General features: G+C 39.9%; 1 protein-coding gene across 15 annotated transcripts; it reads right to left on the reverse strand.

Annotated features, from left to right (window-relative positions):
• Window positions 1-311: 311 nt before the first annotated feature.
• LOC114379774 (polynucleotide 3'-phosphatase ZDP-like) lies at window positions 312-23,962 on the reverse strand. 15 transcript variants are annotated; one of them, XM_028338480.1, is made up of 13 exons: window positions 23,497-23,961; window positions 22,959-23,018; window positions 22,728-22,799; window positions 21,984-22,043; window positions 21,753-21,824; window positions 8,736-8,807; window positions 8,534-8,611; window positions 8,287-8,363; window positions 8,025-8,106; window positions 7,767-7,883; window positions 1,141-1,280; window positions 944-1,013; window positions 312-562 (listed from the first exon to the last, which is right to left on the reverse strand). In XM_028338480.1, the coding sequence occupies exons 1-13, from the start codon at window positions 23,851-23,853 to the stop codon at window positions 518-520; spliced, it is 1,302 nt and encodes a 433-aa protein (XP_028194281.1). In that variant the 5' UTR covers window positions 23,854-23,961; the 3' UTR covers window positions 312-517. The 15 variants fall into 15 exon arrangements, with proteins under 15 accessions (XP_028194281.1, XP_028194282.1, XP_028194285.1 ...); XM_028338481.1 differs by having other exon boundaries at window positions 8,534-8,590; window positions 23,497-23,959; XM_028338484.1 differs by lacking the exons at window positions 21,753-21,824; window positions 21,984-22,043 and adding an exon at window positions 22,089-22,133 and having other exon boundaries at window positions 23,497-23,962.
• Between the last annotated feature and the right edge of the window lie 214 nt (window positions 23,963-24,176).

The following is a 24,176-nucleotide window of genomic DNA, read 5'->3' on the forward strand; positions in this document are numbered from 1 at the left end:
TGATCCAGGAACGACAAAATGGGACCCCTGGGGCTCATATTCCTGTTTGTCACTCGTCTGCTTAGTCCACGTTGGCTGATTGCTTGAGATAGCCATGGTAAACAACTGATTGCCTGATCCAGGAACATCAAAATTTGGATCCATAATTTTTTTGACAAACTGTTGCCAAACATACACTTTTAAATTAAGTGACAATATAAAATCTCTTTAATAATATACATTTTCTCCAATTTAAATTTTGGATCCGAAACAACCACGGTCCTGGTTCTTTAGAAATTATATCTATTTTAAAATGAAATAAAGCTGGTCGATAAGAATCAAGTTGAAGCACCATAAAATAAATTTGGGATTGCTCACAAATTAGTCGACTATGCGTTAAGTTTAGGGTTTAGGATTGCCCAGAAATTCATTTACATCCTTTCTGTTCCATACTTCCAGTTGGTAATGTCACTTTCAAACAAAACTGGACACCTATAAGACCTTAACCTTCCTATGAACCAATGACTTAATTAGATGCTCAAGCGAAGTACTCTTCTGGGACATAAAATTTTAAACCAATGGCCTGAAAACATTGAAAACAAACAAATAAATTAGATAATGAACATCCAAATATTCAAAAGAAAATTGTAAATCACATAGTAAAATAGAAATTAAGCGCAAACTCATACGTCAAATATTATTCAGAGTAGCCGTGCTGCTTAAGGTAAAAAAAATTCACAACTGGATGAAGAAGTACACCCATAAATTTCAAAACTAATCAGAGATATATAGAAAACTGTGCTCAAATTATGGTTGAGTCATGCCTTATTCATTTAACATAAGATTTACTTGTAAAAAATCAGACCATTTTCTGAATGGTGCTTGAATCAGTCAAGAATAAGGGTGCTAAAGCCTCGGGTAAATGGTGACAAGTTAACTTTAATGGCTAAAATTGTTTAACTACCTCTGCAAATTTAATATCAGCGACACTGTGATCTGATTCTCTCCCGGCTGCATCACCAACAAAAAAGGATCTACAACATATAAAATGAATCTTTAACATTTTCATCATCCCCTCAAGAATAAAAAATGGTAATATTCTAAATGAAAGGAATAAAAAACTTAGCATCAATTGAACAATTGAAAGGAAGAAAAAATAACTTATCCATATCAATGGCAATGCCAGAGTTGAAGTGTTGCTCCATAAGATGCCACATCCCTGGTTTGGGTTTGCGAAAAGGATCATCTTCCTTTTTGTTTACTTTACCTGATTTACTACCTACCCCACAAGCTATAAAAACCTGTATAGATAAAATATAGATACTAGGTCAGCTTCTTGTGCATTTCCTAAATATTTTCAAAAACGAATGAGCAACAAAGTCTATTTTTCCCCCTTTAGTCTGTATTACATAGACTTGAATTTAAGTGTGAGGAAATTTCACTCACATGACTCTTGATATTCATGTTTCAGCTTACAATTTATAGAGTACAAAGTATAAGAGAGAGAAAGGGGGAAAAGATAGCCTAGTCTAGTCTATGTCTGCTGACTTCTAAAACAAGGAAAAAATATTTAGTAATGATGCATACAAATCTAATTTAGAAACCCCAAAAGATATTCAACACTCCCCCTCAAGCTGGAGCATATAGATCATATGCACCAAGCTTGGAACAAATAGACTGAATCCTAGGTCCTCGCAATGACTTAGTCAAAATATTTGCTGGCTGATCATTAGAGCTAATGAACTCAATGATAATTTCTTTGGATAATAGCTTCTCCCGAATGAAATGACAGTCAATTTCTATGTGTTTGGTTCTCTCATGAAAGACTGGATTTGAAGCAATACGGAGAGCGACTTGGTTATCACAATATAACTTCATCTGCCCAACTTCACAGAATCTCAATTCTTGAAGTAGTTGTTTGATCCACATAAGTTCACATGTAGCCATGGTCATAGATCTATATTCAGCCTCTGCACTAGACCGGGCAACAACAGTTTGCTTCTTGCTCTTCCAAGAGATAGCATTCCCTCTAATGGAAACACAATATCCGGATGTGGATCTCCTATCCATAGGACAACCAGCCCAATCTGCATCACAATACCTAGATACTTGTGTATTACCTTTGTCTTCATAAAGTAATCCTTGTCCTGGAGATCTCTTAATGTATCTAAGAATACGCATAACAGCATTCCAATGATCAACACGAGGATTTTGCATAAATTGACTCACCACTCCAACAGCAAAGGAAATATCAGGTCTTGTAATGATGAGATAAATGAGTTTTCCCACAAGTCTTCTATATCTCTCGGGATCAGGACACATTTCACTTTGATCTGCCAGGAGCTTCAGATTTGGATCCATAGGGCTATCAACAGGTCTACAATTCTGCATGCCTGTTTCCTCCAAAATGTCAAGGGCGTACTTCCTCTGAGAGATCACAACACCATCTCCTGACTGAGCCACCTCAATACCAAGGAAGTACTTCAAATATCCCAGGTCTTTGGTATGGAAATGACTGAATAAGTGCTCCTTTAGCTGAACAATCTTAGTAGCATCATTCCCTGTAATCACTATATCATCAACGTATACTATCAAATAAACACATTTCCCAGGGGATGAATGACAATAAAAAACAGAATGATCAGCTTCACTTCGTTTCAACCCAAAAAGTTGAACAATATGACTGAATTTACCAAACCAAGCCCGAGGGGATTGCTTCAACCCATAGAGAGATCGACGCAGCTTACAAACAAGACCATACTCCCCCTGAGCAACAAACCCAGGAGGTTGCTCCATATAAATCTCCTCCTCAAGATCACCATGGAGGAAAGCATTCTTAATGTCAAGTTGATGAAGAAGTCAATGACGCATGGCTGCCATAGCAAGAAACAGACGAACAGTGGTGATTTTAGCCACAGGAGAAAATGTGTCACAATAATCAAGGCCATAAATCTGAGCATAGCCTTTAGCTACCAATCGAGCCTTAAGCCGATCAACCTCACCATTAGGCCCAACTTTAACTGCATAGACCCATCTACAACCCACAGTCTTCTTGCCAGGTGGAAGAGAAACAAGTTTCCAAGTACCATTATTTTCAAGGGCCTGCATTTCATCAATCATAGCCTGTCGCCATCCAGGATGACTAAGTGCCTCATGAACATTAGAAGGAACATGGTGTGAGGATAAAGAGAAAACAAAGGAAGAATATGAAGGAGACAAGCGATGGTAACTCAAAAAGTTATAAATAGGATGAGGGTTGCGAGTGGATCGAGTACCTTTTCGGATGGCAATGGGCAAGTCTAACTCAGAGTGATGAGAGACAGGTGAGGAAGCAGGATCCATGGTTGGAGGACTAGTTGGAGAAGGATGAGAATCACGAGGGGAGGCTTCAGGTACTTTAGAATCAGTTGGCCGTGTCCTGTGATGATATGTAAGCAGAGGTGGAGAGACAACTTCAATTGAATTTGATAGAGAAGATGGGACTTCATTGACATTTTGGTCGGAGTTACCTAGAGGACAAGGAATTGGCAGTACTTCCTGGAGAGAAGAAGAATGATCTACAGAGGATGAGAAGAAAGGTGTGTCTTCAAAGAAGGTTACATCTACAGATATATAATATCGTCTTGTGATTGGAGAGTAGCATTTGTAACCCTTTTGAAGACGAGAATAACCCAAAAAGACACATTTTACTGACTTAGCTGAAAGTTTGTCTAAACCAGGGGAAAGATCATGGACAAAACAAGTACAACCAAACACTCTAGGAGAGACATGAAACAATGGGTCATGAGGAAAGATAATTGAGTGAGGAATTTGATTTTCAAGAGAAGAAGAAGGCATCCTATTAATTAAGAAGCACGCAATAAGCACTGCGTCTCCCCAGTGATGTGTAGGAACATTAGAATTTAACATTAGAGAACGAGCAGTTTCAAGAAGGTGATGATTTTTCCTTTCAGCTATGCCATTTTGTTGAGGTGTATAAGGACATGTGGACTGGTGTAGGATACCTTTCGAGGATAAAAAAGAGGAAAGATCATGAGAGAAATATTCCTTTACATTATCACTTCTGAAAATCTTGATTGTTTTTCCAAATTGATTTTCAATCTCATTGCAAAACGACTTAAATATGGGCAAAAGTTCAGATCTATCTTTCATTAAATAAACCCAAGTACATCTGGAGAATTCATCAATGAAGGTTACAAAATATCGAAAACCAAAAGATGTAACACGACTTGGTCCCCAAATATCAGAATGAATGGTAGAAAAAACCAAATCACATCTTTGTACAGTTTGAGGAAATGATGACTAACATGTTTTCCTAGTTGACAAGACTCACAGTCTAAGACTTGAAGGTTTTTAAGACTAGGAACCATTATTTTCAGCTTGGATAAACTTGGGTGACTCAGACGATCATGCAAAAGTTTGGGTTTTGAGGATGCAAAACAGGATATCGAAGAGCTGGATTCTAAATAATACAGTCCTCGTGATTCACGTCCTTCTCCAATCAGTCGACCCGTCCCATGTTCCTGAATAACAAAGGAATTAGCGGTAAAGGTTACTGAACAATTTAATGAGCGAGTCAACTGACTTAATGAGATTAGATTATATGGACACTGAGGAACAAATAATACAGAATTTAATTTCAATGGAGATAATGAAACTTGACCACTTCCTTGAGACGCAACTTTGGACCCATTGGCTACAGTAACAAGGTGAGGAATCTTTGGAAAGAAAATAGATGAAAAGAAGGACTTGTTACCAGAGATATGATCAGAGGCACCTGAGTCAAGTATCCAAGGGCTAGGACTTCCGATTGATTGAGAAACACATGCTGTTGAGAAACATAGTACTGATGAAGATGATGCTTGATTGCTGGATTTCTCGGACTTGAGCTTCAAATACTCTTGGTATTCCTCATCAGAAAACTTAGACTCAGATTTTTCTGACTTGGATACCTGTGCCACTTTGTCAGGGAAGCCATGCAAAGAGTAACAATTTTCTTGAGTGTGGCCCATCCTCTTGCAATATGTGCATTGAGGACGTCCACTTCTTCCATTGCGGCCTCCTCTATTGTTACGGCCTCCCCCTCTCCCACGAGGTGCCACCATGGCTAATGTTTCCACAGCATCAGTGAGATTTTCATCCTTCAACGCATGAGGTACACGGAGAAGCCTAGTAATGAGAGAATCCATCAATGGGACTTGATCTCCAGCTAGGACCTGATCACGTACATGATCAAAATCTGAGTGTAGACTCCTCAAGATAAGGACCATGTAGAACTTGTCCAGTTTCCTAGCCACAAGAAACCTTCTCAGCTCTTCTACTGCTGCCCGAGCTTTACCCATATGTGCAATCATGTCATGGTTAGATTGCCTAAGAGCTGTAACTTTCACAGTCACATCAAATAGGCTTTGAATATCGTTGGCGAAGATCTCTTGGGCCTTCTTCCAAAAAAGATGACATGTTTTAAAAGATCTGAGAATTTCCAAAACATCTGATTCGACCGATTGCCACAGAACAGCACATAGTTGATAATCTACCTTCTCCCATTCAGGTTTCTTGTTGTTTGGAACAACATTGATGTTTTTCTCTAGGTGGCCATGGTACCCTTGACCAAGAAACCACAACTCAACTGAAGCAGACCACGACAAATAATTTTTCCAGTTGAGCTTGGCAGTTGCAATGGTTGGGGTTCCAGAAAATGAAAAAACAGGACCAGAAGTAGCCATTTTGACCCAAAAAAAAATTCCGGCGAGATTCCGGCGGCGGCGGACGGTGGCGACGGCGACGATGATGGCCGGAACCCGCTTTGATGCCAACTTGAATTTAAGTGTGAGGAAATTTCACTCACATGACTCTTGATATTCATGTTTCAGCTTACAATTTATAGAGTACAAAGCATAAGAGAGAGAAAGGGGGAAAAGACAGCCTAGCCTAGTCTATGTGACAGCCTAGTCTAGTCTATGTCTGCTGACTTCTAAAACAAGGAAAAAATATTTAGTAATGATGCATACAAATCTAATTTAGAAACCCCAAAAGATATTCAACACATAGAAGGATTTCACAATGCACTGAATGAGTTTAGGACACATCCATGCACCTTACATGACTTATTGGTCGATCTGGATAAAATAAATAATTTGTATTTATTTTGTTCAAGATCCAATGATAACTTGTACAAAGTGTGCTGATTTTAAGGGGAAAAAAACTTGTACAAGGTGTGCTGATCAGAAAAAGAAGAAAAAAAAACTTGTGTATGGATACAGCATAACATAAAGAGAGTATTTTAGAATTACTCTTGTTAAATAATGAGTGAAACTTGCAAGTTGCAACTACGGAATCCCTCGACCTTTGACCTAAATTTTTATAGGTCAAAAGAATCACTGTGCAGTAATGTAAAGATGCAAAAGGTTCAGATTACAATTTTAACATCTATGACTATGAAAACAACCAGTAGTGAAGATGTTTGTTTTTGGGTCAAAAAGGAAATGCATGTTACTAACAGAAAGAATGCATTCACCATGGACATGACTGGGACTTAAAATGATTGATAGAGAATTTCCTTGAATGACGAACAGTTAAAAGGTAGCAAAAATGTCAAAGATGCCAATTTAACTTCCTTCTGTATCACCTTTAAAATTATATTACCTTAAAAGTGGAGGTAAAACTTTATGTACTTAACTGTTGGATGAAGAACAGAAAAGACAGGAAAACCAAGTAACTAGGAAGATATTAGTACTGACAAAGAGTATGAATTACCTAGTAAAAATGTTTCATTTCAAATAACTGAAAAATCCTAATTTAGAATAAAATTGACCAAAAACGAATTATATTACTGGTGTAAGAAGTTAACAGCATTGTCAAATCTAATTACTATTTAACGTGATAAATGAAAAGGACAGAATCTTGAAAAATAATTTTCAAATTCAGACTAACCAATACAATTTAAGATAAATTTCTATGGTGGCAATGACAAAGATATTATTATACTGTTTAAAGATAAGAAAAGATGTCACTAGAAAGATTGAATATTTTTGAAGTTTGAAGAACTGTCAACTTTAAGGGTGGTTTTGATGCATACTGAGGGACAACACACAAAAGTAGTGCGACAGAATAGTTGTATTATCAGTTGTTTAATGCCCCATGAACAGGACTAAAACTTTGTCTATCTGTCATTGTGTTGTGACAAGTACAAGTACTAGGTAAAACAATGCAAAATGTATTCTAATACCCTTTATGTTGTGCATTGTCGCTTATGCACTAGAGCAGGGAAAATGAAGTGACAGACATTATTGGTCTTTTTTCTCTTTTGTGCTGCTGACAACATTTTCTCACCAAGTTTATTAGTGTGTAAAAAATTCACTGTTTCATTCCCTTGAGCTGCTTTTTGTCCTGTACTTTAGACTATTTTAAAACTCAAAAAGGTACTATTCATTTGTACTGTGTTCAGAGTGCTGGCTCTTATTTTTCAGCAAATCAACCATACCTTCATACTCTAAATAGTAGTGGCATCAGCCATAAACCTGATTGCGTATTCCTACCAGGCGGGGGAAAAAGAGAAAAACAACAATATTTAACCTATTGCGCAAAAAGACTCTAATTTTAACATCACCTTACTTTTGTTTCACGAGTAAGTAAGAACATTCTCAACCAAGTAATCCTATTCCCAGAAATGGAAAACACACAGTAACAGAAGAGTATGACAGCTGTAAAACATAACTAGCAAAACAAATAATCCATAATTAAATTGTTGATAACAGCAGATACATCTGTTGTACCAAAAAAATCACCTGAACTGGAACCTTCACTTTCACAATAAAATTATTTAGACGTCCAATTTTCGAGTCCACAGCTACTTGCCTCTTATTCTTCCAACGTTCAATATTGGATTCATTGGTAAAAATTACCTATAGTAGACAACAAAAACAAAAGAGCATGCAACATATAAGTTTTCATGCGAACCAGTATTATTAGATAGGTATAAGTTTAAATTAGAGAGGGAGAGCATGAATACTAAAGTTCAAAAGTCAGCCAAATTGGGGACACACCAACTTGTAGCCATCATTGTATAGGCTTTGTAGTTTATCAGGAATAGACGAATGCATAAGGGACCAAGCATCTGCACCCACTCTGAAAGGAAAGGATAAATTTCTTAATAATCAGAAACTTATGGTGTTTATAGCCAGTGACAACAATAATAATAATAATCAGTTTGAAAGCATAATTTTGATAAAATATATCCAATCCATAGCACCACAAAAGCCAACAAAATTAATAATTGCAAAGTCATGAGTTCAGATGCAGAAATACCTTTTCACATCTGTTTTTACAAGACATCCATCAAAATCAAATGCAGCGATTTTACTTGAATCATGCAGACCATCATCCTGTAAAGTATCAGAGCATAGAACATGCGGAACATGTAAACAACCAAGAGCAAATGCATTTGTATGTATGTTCCTTTTGAATTTTTAACCAGACACATTGCACAAGGTTATACTCGTCTACAGTCCAAGCAAACAACCAAATCAACACCAATTAAGACTATTAACCTCACCCGTTCAAGAAATATGACTGTTTGGAATGCCTTCCATTTTGGTAAAAGGGTAGCATCCTGAATCAGGTAATAATTTGACTAAACATAAGATGAGCAAAAGACATCAAACAGTAGAGAAAACTGCAAGCATAACAATGTGATCAAGTTTAACTATAAACATTAAAGCCATCACGAAATCAAACAGAAAAGGACGTAATGTTACCTTGTAATTGCTCTTGACATCAGAAACTGAAAATTTAATGTTCACCACAGCTTTAACATCAGGTGTGCACAACTGCAAGCAATAAACATGAAGAATAAAGAGAATAACAATACAATCTAAGCAGGGATAAGGCATTTGAAGGAGAAAATAAGCATTGAAAAACAGGATCATTAGGTGATGATTGCAGGTAAGTTACATGTCGTAACCTGAAGTAGAAGGTAACATTATGATTTTAATATTTATTAAGAATGTTTTAAAATTATAATTTAGTCCTTGTTTACTTTATCTTTCTACAGAAACTAGAAATGCTACGAGCCTCTCTAGCACCATGAGTTCGTGCTCTCTCCTTAAGCACAGTGGCAAAGATGAGATCACCTCAAACATGGTGGGCAAGTGGCAACAATTTCAAAAACTTATCAAGCCCAGAGCTCTTCAGCACATACAAAGTCCCTGTTAATTGCTTTTGAAATGGACTAGATAATAGATACAGAATATCCCATCCAAATGTATTCACACTTTTTACTTGTCTGCTGATTATTATTTTCATGATCAGAATTAAAAATCAGACACCGAAACTCTCAGAGGAGTTCAATTTGAATTATAAACAAGCTGATTAAAGTCATAACAACAGTTTTAGAGAGGGCAGCCTGCTAAAGAAAAGAATGGGCAGAAAATGAGCCAATAGTACTCTCTATGCATCATATGCTAAATCAAGAGGCAAATTGATTACTTGATTATGGGATATTAAATTAGCAATATGAATATTTTGCTTGTGTTACCAGATTAGAATGTAACCAATGAACATAATGGTTTGGTGGTAGTTGGTTCACAACTACATGGGCTTGGGAGGGGGAATGGGCATCCTAATTCCAAAGAACAATCACTAATGTAGCTTTCAATTCCACCAGGTCCTTGAATATTGAGGAGTGACCCATTAAGATGGAAATCAATTGGATTCCTCACACAGCCATATGATCAAGTGATCGGACAGCCTTGGAAAGAATAATTATCTGGCAGATCTCAGAAACAAAGTTAATAAAAATGACTAAGTAGCAATTAATATTATATCAGTAACTTTAACCATTAGTTCTAGTTACAAGTTTCACAACCCAGCCATTCATTAACCTAATAATACAGCTTATGATTCTAACAACTTGAACCACTGGTATGGACCACCATATATAAATCCTGGAAAACAACCCAAACCTACATTCCATAGCTTCATGTTCAACTGTTTACGTTTTTGACAGACATTTACTTAAGAATATCAAGTAACACTCTCATTTTCATATAATTACAAGAAAAAAATCTCCGAAACATATTTCTTTATCAAATAAAAAATTCTAATATTGGTTACAATATCTTCATTCAAGATCAAGAAATCTAGAAACTAGAATGGCATAACAAAGATAATGAACTGCATGTTACTATATCACACAACAATCAAGAAATACTAAATAAAATGTAAGCAAAAAATTTAAAACCTTCTTAACAGGAAGCATGAAACCACCCTCCACTTCCTCTCTTTCTAAGATATACAATATTTTTTTTTTTATCTAACCTTTAGTATTTGATACTTGAGAGATGAATAGGTTTAGAGAGAGAAACACTAGTTTTAGAGCGAGAAACACTGGGTGGGTGAGAGATAGACTTAGGAGAAAGGCAGCGGCGAGGATCGGCGACAGCCCTTGGAAGGTAACCCAATGGGATTCCGCAGGAAACAGGTCACGAGGCCAGCAACTACACAAGGTGTCTAACTGGAGGGACCACAAAGACATCGCAACCTTCTATTTCACTCGTTTTGGAGAAGAAATTACAGAGGAGGAGCTATGGCAACATTTCAAGAAGTGGGGAGATGTCAGGGAGGTGTTCATACCCAATCGTAGAAACTACTCAGGAAGGAGATACGGTTTTGTTAGATTTAAAGGGGTACGGGACGTTCCATACTTGGCACGGCAGCTTGATAGAATCATCATTGGGGGATTGAAACTGTACGTCAACATTCCCAAGCATGGAAGAGAAAAACCAGCACAGGGAGGTGCAGGGATCAAGTTACAGAGAAACGAAGGGGGCACTCAAACACAAGCTGACCATGCTCGACAACCACACCAAACACACCCAGCTTCATACAGGGAGGTGGTAATGAGAAATAACAGGGCTCCGAGACAGTGAACGAATCCCAATATCCAAAGCCATAGCCGCCATAACCCACCTTCTTCAATCCACATCGACATCGAACCTGAAGACACTAAATGGCTGAAGGGTGCGTGGGTAGGACGCCTCAGAAACCCAGCTACTTTTGACAGATTGGAGGATGATCTCTGGTGGGAGATAGGATTGAAAATAGCCCCTAAATACATAGGAGATGATTTGGTTCTGCTTCTTGGCCTTAGTGAAGAGGATGAAGAACAAATTATGCATGGGGGACAAGATAGAAGCTCACCGATGTTCTATTCAATGGAGAAGTGGAGCCCAAGCTTACGTACTGGGAATAGGCTGGTATGGGTTCATTGTTGGGGAATCCCACTTCAAGCTTGGGATAAGAAATACATACAACAGATCATGTCAGTGATGGGAGAAATGGTGGACATGGATGACGAGGTTGAAGAAAAGCGGAGGTTGGACAGGGCAAGAGTGCTCATCAAGACTTCATGGAGGCCAACTATCCAACACACCATTCACGTCCTCACTGCTGATGAAACATTCGCGGTGGATGTTATCAAGGAGACAACAAGTACATATCACGAAGGCATCCGAGGGAGAAGGAGTGTCGGGGGGTCGTCTGATGAGATCTTCTCCGATGACAGCTCCTATGGAGATCGCCACAGCCAAACGCATAGCCAAACCCATTGCGGGGATGCGGCAACGTCGTCGGCGGCTAACGCGATGCCAGAAGCACACATGCAAACGTCGACGGTGCCGGAAACGCAAGTTGAACGTGGATGTAGAACCGACGGCGGACTCGAATCTCACGGCACCATCCTTTTACCCAGCGGACTGTCGAACTTCGAATACCCAGTGGATAACATCGTTAACCAGAGGACGATTGCTGAACCACAGTGGGTAACAGCGGCACCACACAAGTTTCACCAAAACGGAAACTTCGAAAGGAGGGAGAAAGAAGGCCTGACAGAGACCCACAATGATTCAATAGCTGCTACACCTGACCACAGCAGCATAGGTGACCCGACAGAGCCAAAAGATCAATCATGCAGCAACGGCAAATTCAAAAATGTGGAGGAGGATGAAGACAGAGGAGTGGAGACACCACGTGAGCAGCGGATGGGTATTTGTGAGGATATTAGTGGGCCAAACCATATAACCAGCAGCTCTATTTGCACCCCCAATGGAAAAATGCATAAACTGGGCCTTGGCCCAATAGCTACTAAGGCAGAAACAGAAAATAATACCTGGCAGGTGTATTCCAGACAAAAGAGGTACCAAAAGAAATCCAAACCAGGCCTCAATGAATGTAACACAGTGGAAACAGAGCAGGGGAGTAGTGCACGAAACCAGCCCCTACAAATATTGGCACGAAGGGATTCTGCTTATTGTGAAACTAATAACTGTGCATCAGACATATCCAATCATAATGGGGGTAGGGGACCAAATACTGAGTCCCATCAAGTATGGCTAAACAGTTGGGAGTTACAGGAGGAGATGAGAATGATGCTTTCATCGAAAAAATCAAACTAATGGAAGACAGGGATAGGACAGAATATCAGAGATGGGAAGCCAGCAAGAGGGATCAATGAATATAGTCTCTTACAATGTCAGAGGCTTAGGGAGGGGAGTAAAGTGGGCAGCAATTAGAAGAATGATTAAGAAGGAAGGTGCAGACATGATATGCATAAAAGAAACAAATAAAGAGGTGGTTGACAAAGCAATGTGCCAGGCACTATGGGGGGATGTGGAGGTCTGTTGGGAGATGCTGCCAGCTAACAATACAGCTGGGGGTATTTTATGCCTATGGAGTGAAATAAATTTCAGGTTACAGAGTAAAACAATTGGAAATGGATTCATTCACTTGACTGGGGAGTGGATAAAAGAGGGGCAACACATTAACATAGTTTCAGTATATTCACCCTGCGACATTCACGGTAAGAGATTACTGTGGGATAACATAAAGCAATTGAAGGATTCTTTGCATGGAGGGCTATGGTGTATCCTGGGTGACTTCAACAACATTAGGCACCCAGATGAAAGATATGGCACAGGTCAGAGGATCTCGGGGGATAGCAGTATCACAGAATTCAACGATTGGATACAAGACTTGGAGCTCATTGAGGCACCATGGATTGGTAGAAACTACACGTGGTATAGACCAAATGGGGAGTCTAGGAGCAGGATTGACAGGTTCTTGGTCTCTCATGAGTGGATTGAAAGATGGCCTGGCAGCTATCAATCTACTTTGGCAAGAAACTTTTCAGACCACTGTCCAATCCTTCTTCGTTCCAAGGTAACAGATTGGGGTCCTAAGCCTTTTAGGATACTTGATTGCTGGTTATCAGATAAATCCTTTAAGGAGATTGTGTACCAAAGCTGGAATTCGCATCAGCAACCAGGCTGGGGTGGGTATGTCTTGAAAGAAAAGATTAAGAGACTAAAAAGAAGGTTGAAGATCTGGAATCAGGAACAGTTTGGAGATACTCTCAAAAGGGTTAAGAAGGTGGAGGCTGAAATAAATAAACTAGAGGAAGACACAAGCCATAGACAACTATCTTCTGAAGAAGTCTCAAAAAGAAAACAACTTCAAGAAGCTTTATGGACAACTGCGCAAGCTCATGAATCCTTGCTCCGTCAGAAGGCTAGATCTAGATGGATCAAGGAGGGAGATTGTAATTCTCGCTACTTTCACTTGTTGATGAATACTAATCGCAGGAATAATTCCTTAAAGGGGATCATGCTAGATGGCATGTGGACTGATGAGCCACATAAGGTGAAGGAGGCAGTTAGATCTTTCTTCTTGCAAAGATTCCAAGAACCAGATTTTCAAAGGCCAAGGCTCGATGGTATCAATTTTCGATCTATCAGTCACCAGCAGAATAGTTTGTTGTCGGCACCTTTTCAAGTGGAGGAGGTAGAGCAGGCTATACGGGACTGCGGGAGTGATAAAAGCCCAGGTCCCGATGGGCTGAATTTTAAATTTATTAAGAAGTTCTGGCAGCTAATCAAACTCGATGTTATTAGATTTATCCATGAATTCCATGCTAACGGGATCTTTCCTAGAGGCTGCAATGCATCCTTCATAGCGCTAATTCCTAAGGTGGTAGATCCACAGCTCTTGAATGAATACAGACCTATCTCTCTAATAGGTTGTATGTACAAGATCGTGGCGAAGCTATTGGCCTCTCGAATGAAGGAGGTGATGTCATCCATCATAGATGAAGTCCAATCTGCATTCATTGAAGGAAGGCAATTACTACACAGCGCACTAATTGCAAATGAGGTCATTGAAGAAGCCAAAAGAAGTAACAAAGCTTGCATCGTATTTAAAGTAGACTATGAGAAAGCGTACAACTCCGTCTCATGGGATTTTCTGTTGTACATGTTAAGGAGAACAGGATTCAGCCCAAAATGGTCTAAATGGATAGAGGGATGTCTGAAATCCGCTTCTATCTCAGTGTTGGTGAATGGTAGTCCTTCGTCTGAGTTCCTTCCACAAAGGGGACTCAGACAAGGGGATCCGTTAGCACCATTCCTTTACAATGTAGTAGCGGAAGCTTTGAGTGGGTTGATGAGGAAAGCTGTGGAGGAAAACCTTTATGAAGGTTTCTCAGTTGGGTCCAATCAAGTCAAGATAAGTATCTTACAGTATGCAGACGACACAATATTTTTTGGGGAAGCATCTATAGCGAATGTTAAAGCAATAAAGGCTGTACTTAGGTCTTTTGAACTTGTATCCGGGCTAAAAATCAATTTTGCTAAGAGTTGTTTTGGAGCATTTGGGGTGACCGAAGAATGGAAGCAATCTGCAGCACATTATCTGAATTGTAGCACGCTGGTTTTTCCTTTTATGTACCTAGGCATTCACATTGGGGCCAACCCGAGGCGCTGTCAGATGTGGGAGCCAATTATTCATAGGTGTGAGAGAAAATTGGCAAAATGGAAACAGAGACACATATCGTTTGGGGGGAGAGTGACCTTATTACATTCAATGCTAACATCAATTCCCATTTATTTTCTTTCTTTTTTCAGGGTGCCTCAATCCGTGGTTGACAAGTTAGTAAAACTACAAAGAAGGTTTTTGTGGGGAGGAGGAGTGGATCAACACAAGATTGCATGGATTAGGTGGGAGACGGTGTGTTTATCGAAAGAAAAAGGAGGGCTGGGCATCAAAGACATCAACAATTTTAATGTTGCTCTTTTAGGCAAATGGAAATGGAATCTTCTGCAACACAAAGGGGAGTTATGGGCTAGGGTGGTGGAATCAAAATACGGTGGATGGAGGAGTATGGAGGAAATAGGGAGGGGAGTCTCTGAATCTCTTTGGTGGCGGGACCTGAAAAGAGCCCTCCATCATTCACAACAGGGACAAGTCATTCAAAACGGATTAAAATGGAAGGTAGGAGGGGGGGATAAGATCAGATTTTGGGAGGATAGGTGGATTTCCATGGAGGAATCTCTAGCAAAAAAGTACCCCAGATTATACACTGTTTCCTCTCAGCAGAATCAGCTTATTCGTCAAATGGGTAGCTTTAGAGAGAATGGATGGGAATTGATAGAAACCTTAGTAAGGAAGTGGGCCTTGATGAGAATGTTAATGGGCCCAAGGTTTGGAGAGTGTATACGAGGAAGAATGGAAAAGGGAAAAAGAATGATGAGGTGGCAGAGGATACATCAAAATAGTACTATATAAGTAGTAGTATTGAGCAGTAGTGGGCAGGAAAGAATTCTGTTATTTGGTAGGGTCACTGAATCAGTGATTTGGGATCTGGTAGTACACTATCAGATTATTATCTTTTATTCCTTCAGCTGTTGAGGTTGTAATTGTCCTACCATAATACAATTCCACTATTTCATCCATTTCTTCCCACTGTTTTTATCTGTTATTTACTGTTTTATTCATCTTTCTCATACTTAATTCCACCAATTGGTCCGACCTGCCGGATCAATACCCCCTGAAACCAGAAATTGTAAATGCCAAGGATACCCAAAATGGGAGAGCGGATTGAAGCTTTGGAGACACAAATGGGTAACGTAACAACGATGTTGCATGACCTCGCTCTGCAGATGCAGCAACATGCTCAACAGATGCAGCAACAGAGTGTAATTCTTACTGAGCTCAGCAAACAGATCAGTCAGAAGGGAGTGTCGCCAGAGGGCGAAACTTCTGTTGGTGACTCAACTCAGAACGAGTCTCGCCTCGCCGGAAAGATGGTCAAACTTCCGGTGTTTGAAGGGGAAGATCCTGTAGCGTGGATTACGCGCGCAGAGATCTATTTCGACGTGCAGAATACTCCTGATGAAATGCGGGTGAAGCTATCTCGTCTGAGTATGGAGGGCTCAACAATCCATTGGTTTAACTTGTTATGGGAAACAGAGGATGATCTTTCGTGGGAAATTCTGAAGAGAGCTTTGATTGCGAGGTATGGTGGTAGAAGATTGGAAAATCCGTTTGAGGAGTTGTCTACCCTCTGTCAGACGGGAATGGTAGAAGAGTTTGTCGAAGCATTTGAGCTGCTTTCTTCTCAGGTGGGTCGTTTACCGGAGGAGCAGTACTTGGGTTATTTCATGAGTGGCTTGAAACAACCGATTCGGCGGTGGGTGCGAACGTTGAATCCGCAGAATCGTATGCAAGTGATGAGGATGGCCAAAGATGTTGAAGAGGAACTGAAGGAAGAAGACGATGAAGGAGATCGTTACTATGGGAAGAATCGTATGGGCCGTAGTGAGCCCAATGGGCTGCTGTCTAAATCTCGAAATGGGTCTAACCCGATCCACAAAGATTTTACCCGCTCTAATTCGGGTGGGTACGCTCCAAGTCAGAAAACGGGTTCTACCGGGTCAAATACAAATCCCACGTCCTCAATGAATTCAACAGGACGAAAAGGGGAAAATGATCGTCATACGCTGTCGTCGGAACGGTGGAAGGGAGTTCGCGGCGTTCAGAGTGATGAAATAGCTGAACGAAGAGCCAAGGGGTTGTGTTTTAAGTGTGGAGGGAAGTACCATCCCACGCTCCACAAGTGTCCTGAACGAGCAATGCGTGTTCTGATTTTAGGAGAAGGGGAAGAGCTGAACGAGGAAGGGGAAATTGTTTCTCTTGAAGCCACTGAAACGGAGGGAGAGGGAGAGGAGACAGAGGCGGAATGCAATCTGATTGGAGTGATGGGTAGCATGGGGGAGTATAATACGATGAAGATTTGTGGAAAAATTGCTAGTATTGATGTGATGGTTTTAATTGACAGTGGAGCTAGCCATAATTTCATCTCCCCAGAAATCACTACAGCATTAGGGTTATCTGTGACCCCTATGGCAGCTAAGAACATCAAGCTAGGTGATGGTCATAAGGTTCTTTCAAAGGGAATATGTGAAGGAGTTCAAATTGATTTGGGGCCCCAAGTTTTTCATGTGGATGCGTTGGTGTTAGAGCTGGGAGGTTTAGACGTGGTGCTGGGAGTGTCTTGGTTGAGCACTTTGGGGAAAGTGGTGATGGATTGGAAGAATCTATCAATGCAGTTTATGCACGAGGGAAGAATGGTAAACTTACAAGCTCAGGGCCGTATACAGGAAAAGCAGAGCTGCTTACACTCCTTTTTAGAGGATAAGCATAGAAGGGGAGGTGAAGGTTGGTGGTGGACTCAGCAGGAAGAGAGGGATATTGCTCAAGCAGTTGGACAGATGGAATTGACCAAATTACTATGTCAATTTTCTGAAGTATTTCAGGAAAAAATTACTCTACCCCCAGAAAGAAGTCAGGTGCATCAGATTAAATTAATTCCTGAGCATGGACCGGTCAATGTAAGGCCCTACAGATATCCTCATCACCAGAAAAAAGAAATTGAAAAGCAGGTGACGGAGTTGCTAGCTGCAGGAGTTATTAGGACCAGCATGAGCGCGTTTTCGAGCCCGGTTATCTTAGTCAAAAAGAAGGATGGGTCCTGGAGGATGTGTGTGGACTATAGAGCCTTAAACAAAGCCACTGTTCCAGATAAGTATCCTATTCCAATTGTGGACGAGTTATTGGATGAATTGCATGGAGCAACTATTTTTTCTAAAATAGATTTAAAGGCTGGATATCATCAGATTCGTGTTCATAAGGATGATATTCATAAAACTGCTTTTAGGACTTATAATGGACACTATGAGTACCTTGTAATGCCTTTTGGGTTGATGAACGCACCTGCAACATTTCAGGCTACAATGAATGACATTTTCAGACCCTATCTTAGAAGTTTTGTATTGGTGTTTTTTGATGACATCCTGGTTTATAGCAAATCTGAAACTGAACACTTGGAGCATTTGAAATTAGTGTTGTCAGTTCTGGAATCTCATTGCTTTGTGGCCAATGAAGCTAAATGCAAGTTTGGTTGTAAACAGGTGGACTACCTTGGCCATGTCATTTCTGGAGATGGGGTAGCAGTAGACCCAGACAAAATTAAATGTGTATTAGAATGGCCCGAGCCTAAAAATGTGAAAGGAGTGCGTGGTTTTTTAGGGCTCACTGGGTATTACAGAAAATTCATTAAGGATTATGGCAAAATTGCCAAACCTTTAACTGAATTAACTAAGAAGAACAATTTTGTGTGGGGAAAAGAAGCTTTAGTTGCTTTCAAGTTACTTAAACAGATTATGACTACACCTCCAGTGCTGGGATTGCCAGATTTTTCTGTGCCGTTTGAAGTGGAGTGTGATGCTGCAGGAAGGGGCATTGGTGCAGTTCTGATGCAAAAGAGACAACCAATAGCTTTCTTCAGCAAAGCTTTATCCGATGGGAATTTGACAAAGTCTGTGTATGAAAAGGAGCTTATGGCCTTGGTGCTTGCAATCCAACATTGGAGGCACTATCTTTTGGGCAAACCTTTTGTGGTTTATACAGATCATAAGAGCTTGAAACATTTCCTGCAACAAAGAGTAACTTCACCTGATCAACAATGTTGGTTGGCTAAGCTTCTAGGTTATCAATTTGAAGTAAAATATAAGCCTGGATTAGAGAATAAGGCTGCTGATGCTTTGTCAAGATGCCATGGTGATATGGAGCTGGCTGTGATGTTATCATATCCCACATGGTTGGATGGAGAGCAATTGCTGCAAGAGGTTAGGCAGGACCCTGTATTGAAGAAAACAGTGGAAGAACTCAAAAGGAATCCTGGAGCTAAGACAGGATTCACTGTGCAGCAGGATGTCTTATTTTATCAGGGTCGTCTGGTGTTATCCCCAGACTCTCCTTCAATTCCCGTGTTGCTAAAGGAATTTCATGAAACGCCTATGGGGGGACATTCAGGGTTCCTAAGAACTTATAGAAGATTGGCAGCTAATCTGTATTGGTCAGGTATGCAAAAGAGAGTTAGAGATTTTGTGAGGGCATGTGATACTTGCCAGAGACAAAAATATGCAGCAACAGCACCTGGAGGCTTGCTTCAACCTTTGCCTATTCCTAATGCCATTTGGGAGGATCTTTCTTTGGATTTTATCACTGGCTTACCCAAATCTAAGGGGTTTGAGGCTGTGCTAGTAGTAGTGGACAGACTATCCAAATATAGCCATTTTCTGCTGTTGAAACATCCTTATACTGCCAAGTCTGTAGCAGAATTGTTTGTTAGGGAGATTGTCAGGCTTCATGGTGTTCCTCTGTCTATCATTAGTGATAGGACCCCCTCTTTATGAGTCATTTCTGGTTGGAGCTTTTCAGACTGCAGGGCACTAAACTGAAGATGAGTTCGGCCTACCACCCTGAGACAGATGGCCAGACTGAAGTTACTAACAGATGCTTGGAAAGTTATTTGCGTTGTTTTGCTTCTGAACAACCAAAGACATGGTCACACTGGATTCCATGGGCTGAGTTCTGGTATAATTCCACCTTTCATGTATCTATTGGTAAGACTCCTTTTGAGGTAGTCTATGGGAGGCAGCCACCAAACATCATCCGTTTCTTGAGTAATGAGACCAAAGTTGCTGCTGTAGCTATGGAGCTGTGTGAAAGAGACGAGGCTTTGAATCAGTTGAAGGTTCATTTGCTGAGAGCACAACAACAAATGAAAAAATATGCAGATAAGAAGAGAAGGGAAGTTCAGTTTGCAGTAGGGGAATGGGTTTTTCTTAAGCTAAGGCCTCATAGGCAGCAATCTGTAGCAAAGAGAATCAATCCTAAACTGGCTGCAAGGTTTTATGGGCCGTTTCAGATCATTGAGAGGTTGGGTGAGGTTGCTTACAAGCTTCAATTACCTCCACAGTCTAGGATACATCCAGTTTTTCATGTCTCCTTGTTGAAAAAGGCTATTGGTGATTATTCTGTGCAAGGGGATCTACCCACAGAGCTAGAGGTTACTGATATGGATGAATTTTATCCTGAGAAGGTCATTGGTTCACGCACTATCACTCAAGGAGGAGTATCTGTGCCTCAAAGTCTTGTTCAGTGGAAGCACAAGTCCAGTGATGATGTGACTTGGGAAGATGATGCGTTCATTAGAGGACAGTTTCCAGATTTTAACCTTGAGGACAAGGTTGTTGCTAAGGAGGATGGAATTGATAGAAACCTTAGTAAGGAAGTGGGCCTTGATGAGAATGTTAATGGGCCCAAGGTTTGGAGAGTGTATACGAGGAAGAATGGAAAAGGGAAAAAGAATGATGAGGTGGCAGAGGATACATCAAAATAGTACTATATAAGTAGTAGTATTGAGCAGTAGTGGGCAGGAAAGAATTCTGTTATTTGGTAGGGTCACTGAATCAGTGATTTGGGATCTGGTAGTACACTATCAGATTATTATCTTTTATTCCTTCAGCTGTTGAGGTTGTAATTGTCCTACCATAATACAATTCCACTATTTCATCCATTTCTTCCCACTGTTTTTATCTGTTATTTACTGTTTTATTCATCTTTCTCATACTTAATTCCACCAGGAATGGAATTTTATTTGGAGAAGGCCACTGTTTGAGCCTGAGATTGATTCGGCTGTTAGTTTTCTTAGAGAGGTTGATGATAACCTCATCCAGCAGCAGGATCCTGATGGCTGGGAGTGGGTGGGAGATTTATCAGGCATATACTCTACACACAGTGCATACAACATGCTAAGGGAGGAGTTGGCTGGTGGAATTCAGGAGGAATGCTTTGAGGAGTTATGGAAGATAAAGGTCCCAAGTAAAATAGCTGTATTTGCATGGAGATTATTTAAGGACAGGTTACCAACAAAGAAAAACCTGCAGAGGAGGCAAATTCAGATTGTGGACTCGCTGTGCCCTTTTTGCAAAAGGGTGGAGGAGGACGCATCCCATTTATTCATCCATTGCATTAAAATTCAACCTATTTGGTGGGATTCTATGTCTTGGATGAATATAAAAGGTGCTCTTCCTTTAAAACCAAAACATCATTTCCTTCAACATTCGTTTATTCAGATTGGCGGCATACGGGTCAAGAGATGGCAGGGATGGTGGCTTGCTGTAAACTGGTCTATATGGCAGATGCGGAACAAAATACTTTTTTCCAACGAAACTTTCAACGGCAACAAATTGTTTGAAGATGCTGTGTTTCTACTATGGACCTGGATTAAAAGTGTGGAGAAAGACTTTTCAATCCACTTTAACCATTGGTCAAGTAACCTTAGACAAAGTTTCTTACAGTAGCAGAGGGTAGCATAATTAGGATTTCCAGCAGATGTATATTTCATCTTGAGTCATAATATGGTTCCTTTTCAGACTTGTTTGTCTGTACACGGAACCATTCTTATGGCTTCTCTTCTTTTGTTCTGAGTACCTCTGGTACTTCACATATTCATATAAATATATACATATCTATTTTTGCTGATAAAAAAAAAAAGTATTTGATACTCCAAAGACTCTTTCATAGTGTGTGCTTACCCTTAATCTCTTTGAACCCCGCTCTCCTGTCTCTTGCAGCTCATTTCGTACATCTTCCACTGCTTCATTAACCTATTAAAGAAGTGTAACACACACAACCAGTGTGAATAAGTTAGGACAAAATTCAAAAGGAAACAAAGTTTGATTGCTCTTAATAATGCAGACAAGTTAAAACAATAAAAAAATTCAAATAATAAAAAGGGAAACACATCAATCTAACTGGGTTATCACCTTCTCTTCAGACTTGTTATTTTCAGCAAATAACTTCTTCAGAGCTTCCTGGTCACTACTCTGCAAAGATAAAATAAAGACAATACAAAAAACTAAAAGAATCACCTTAAAAGCTTCAAGTGATCGGACAGCCTTGGAAAGAATAATTATCTGGCAGATCTCAGAAACAAAGTTAATAAAAATGACTAAGTAGCAATTAATATTATATCAGTAACTTTAGCCATTAGTTCTAGTTACAAGTTTCACAACCCAGCCATTCATTAACCTAATAATACAGCTTATGATTCTAACAACTTGAACCACTGGTATGGACCACCATATATAAATCCTGGAAAACAACCCAAACCTACATTCCATGGCTTCATGTTCAACTGTTTACGTTTTTGACAGACATTTACTTAAGAATATCAAGTAACACTCTCATTTTCATATAATTACAAGAAAAAAGTCTCCGAAACATATTTCTTTATCAAATAAAAAATTCTAATATGGGTTACAATATCTTCATTCAAGATCAAGAAATCTAGAAACTAGAATGGCATAACAAAGATAATGAACTGCATGTTACTATATCACACAGCAATCAAGAAATACTAAATAAAATGTAAGCAAAAAATTTAAAACCTTCTTAACAGGAAGCATGAAACCACCCTCCACTTCCTCTCTTTCTAAGATATACAATATTTTTTTTATCTAACCTTTAGTATTTGATACTCCAAAGACTCTTTCATAGTGTGTGCTTACCCTTAATCTCTTTGAACCACGCTCTCCAGTCTCTTGCAGCTCATTTCGTACATCTTCCACTGCTTCATTAACCTATTAAAGAAGTGTAACACACACAACCAGTGTGAATAAGTTAGGACAAAATTCAAAAGGAAACAAAGTTTGATTGCTCTTAATAATGCAGACAAGTTAAAACAATAAAAAAATTCAAATAATAAAAAGGGAAACACATCAATCTAACTGGGTTATCACCTTCTCTTCAGACTTGTTATTTTCAGCAAATAACTTCTTCAGAGCTTCCTGGTCACTACTCTGCAAAGATAAAATAAGACAATACAAAAAACTAAAAGAATCACCTTAAAAGCTTCAAATTACATTGAAAACTTTAAACAGATTACTTGTCTACTGGGATTTGCTAGCATTTCTCATTTTACCTAATAATAAAAAAACAATAGTATTAAAGAATATGTAATTAACTTTTTTTTATGGCATACTATCCTCCGTTGAAAGCGATCATGCTCAAATCAGATACAACCACTAACGGACAGCAAAGCTATCACTCGAACCGACTTGTGTAATTAACATTTTTTTGGTGTATAATGGTCCCACCGAAGCTCAAACCTCGCGTATACTACCCTAAACCTCACCACTAGGCCCAACTCTACTGGGTTTGAAATTTGCATTTATAATTAGGGTCTTCAGTTTTCTTATTGTTTTAAAAGGAAAAGAAAAATAGAGGGCAGTGTTTGAAAGGGAAAAACCAAAAGAAGAGACGGGAAAGGAAAAGCACCTTCAAGGAGGAAAAGCCTCTGATGCTCTCAGGAGAGGAGTGAGAGTGAGAGGAAAGAGGGAAGCAACGGAGGTGGTGCCACTTGACGATGTCGTACGGACCATTTCCTTTGGAGACCGAAGCCAGCCTCAATGCCTTCGCTTCGATCTTTTGGGAACACGCCCTGCACGACGACTTCCCCGATTTCGCGTAATCCGCCATCATCGATTCGCGAGCCGCCATCTGTGACGGGCTTCGGTTCCGTAACGGAGGGAGAGATGCAGCGACGGAAACGGAGAGAAGGAAAGGAATAGGATTAGGGAAGTTACGGAGACGGTGACGGACGTTGACAGCGATGAAGTTGGGGATTCGGAGCATGGAATGGTTCCATTACAGTTAAGCGGAGCGGAGTGTGAGTGAGTGAGTAAAGAGGCAGAGAGAGAATTTGGGCGAATTCAGGAACAGCATAGGGTTATGAGCTGGGAGTTGCTAGGTGCACCCATTATTGCTGGTGCACCCAGCAACTTCTAAAATCCCCAAAAGTGCCCCTGCTGCTCCTTCTTTCTCCCTTTTCCATGAAAAGTGTTTCCATTTATTGCACCCAACTTTTAAAAATGGCACAATGCTTCCATTTGTGCATTCTCTCCTTCTTTTCTCTCTTCAGTGTGTAGTGTTTTCCCGTATTTTGTTCGTTTCCTTGT

Source organism: Glycine soja, chromosome 12, assembly GCF_004193775.1.
Source record: "Glycine soja cultivar W05 chromosome 12, ASM419377v2, whole genome shotgun sequence".
In the NCBI taxonomy this organism is placed as follows: domain Eukaryota; kingdom Viridiplantae; phylum Streptophyta; class Magnoliopsida; order Fabales; family Fabaceae; genus Glycine; species Glycine soja.

Coding starts and splice junctions, on each gene's coding strand:
- LOC114379774 (XM_028338480.1), bottom strand. CDS start 23,853: ATGCTCCGAATCCCCAACTTCATCGCTGTCAACGTCCGTCACCGTCTC. Junction 8,364..8,533: donor CAGTCATATTTCTTGAACGG/GTGAGGTTAATA, acceptor GATACTTTACAG/GATGATGGTCTGCATGATTC. Junction 7,884..8,024: donor ACAATGATGGCTACAAGTTG/GTGTGTCCCCAA, acceptor TGTCTACTATAG/GTAATTTTTACCAATGAATC.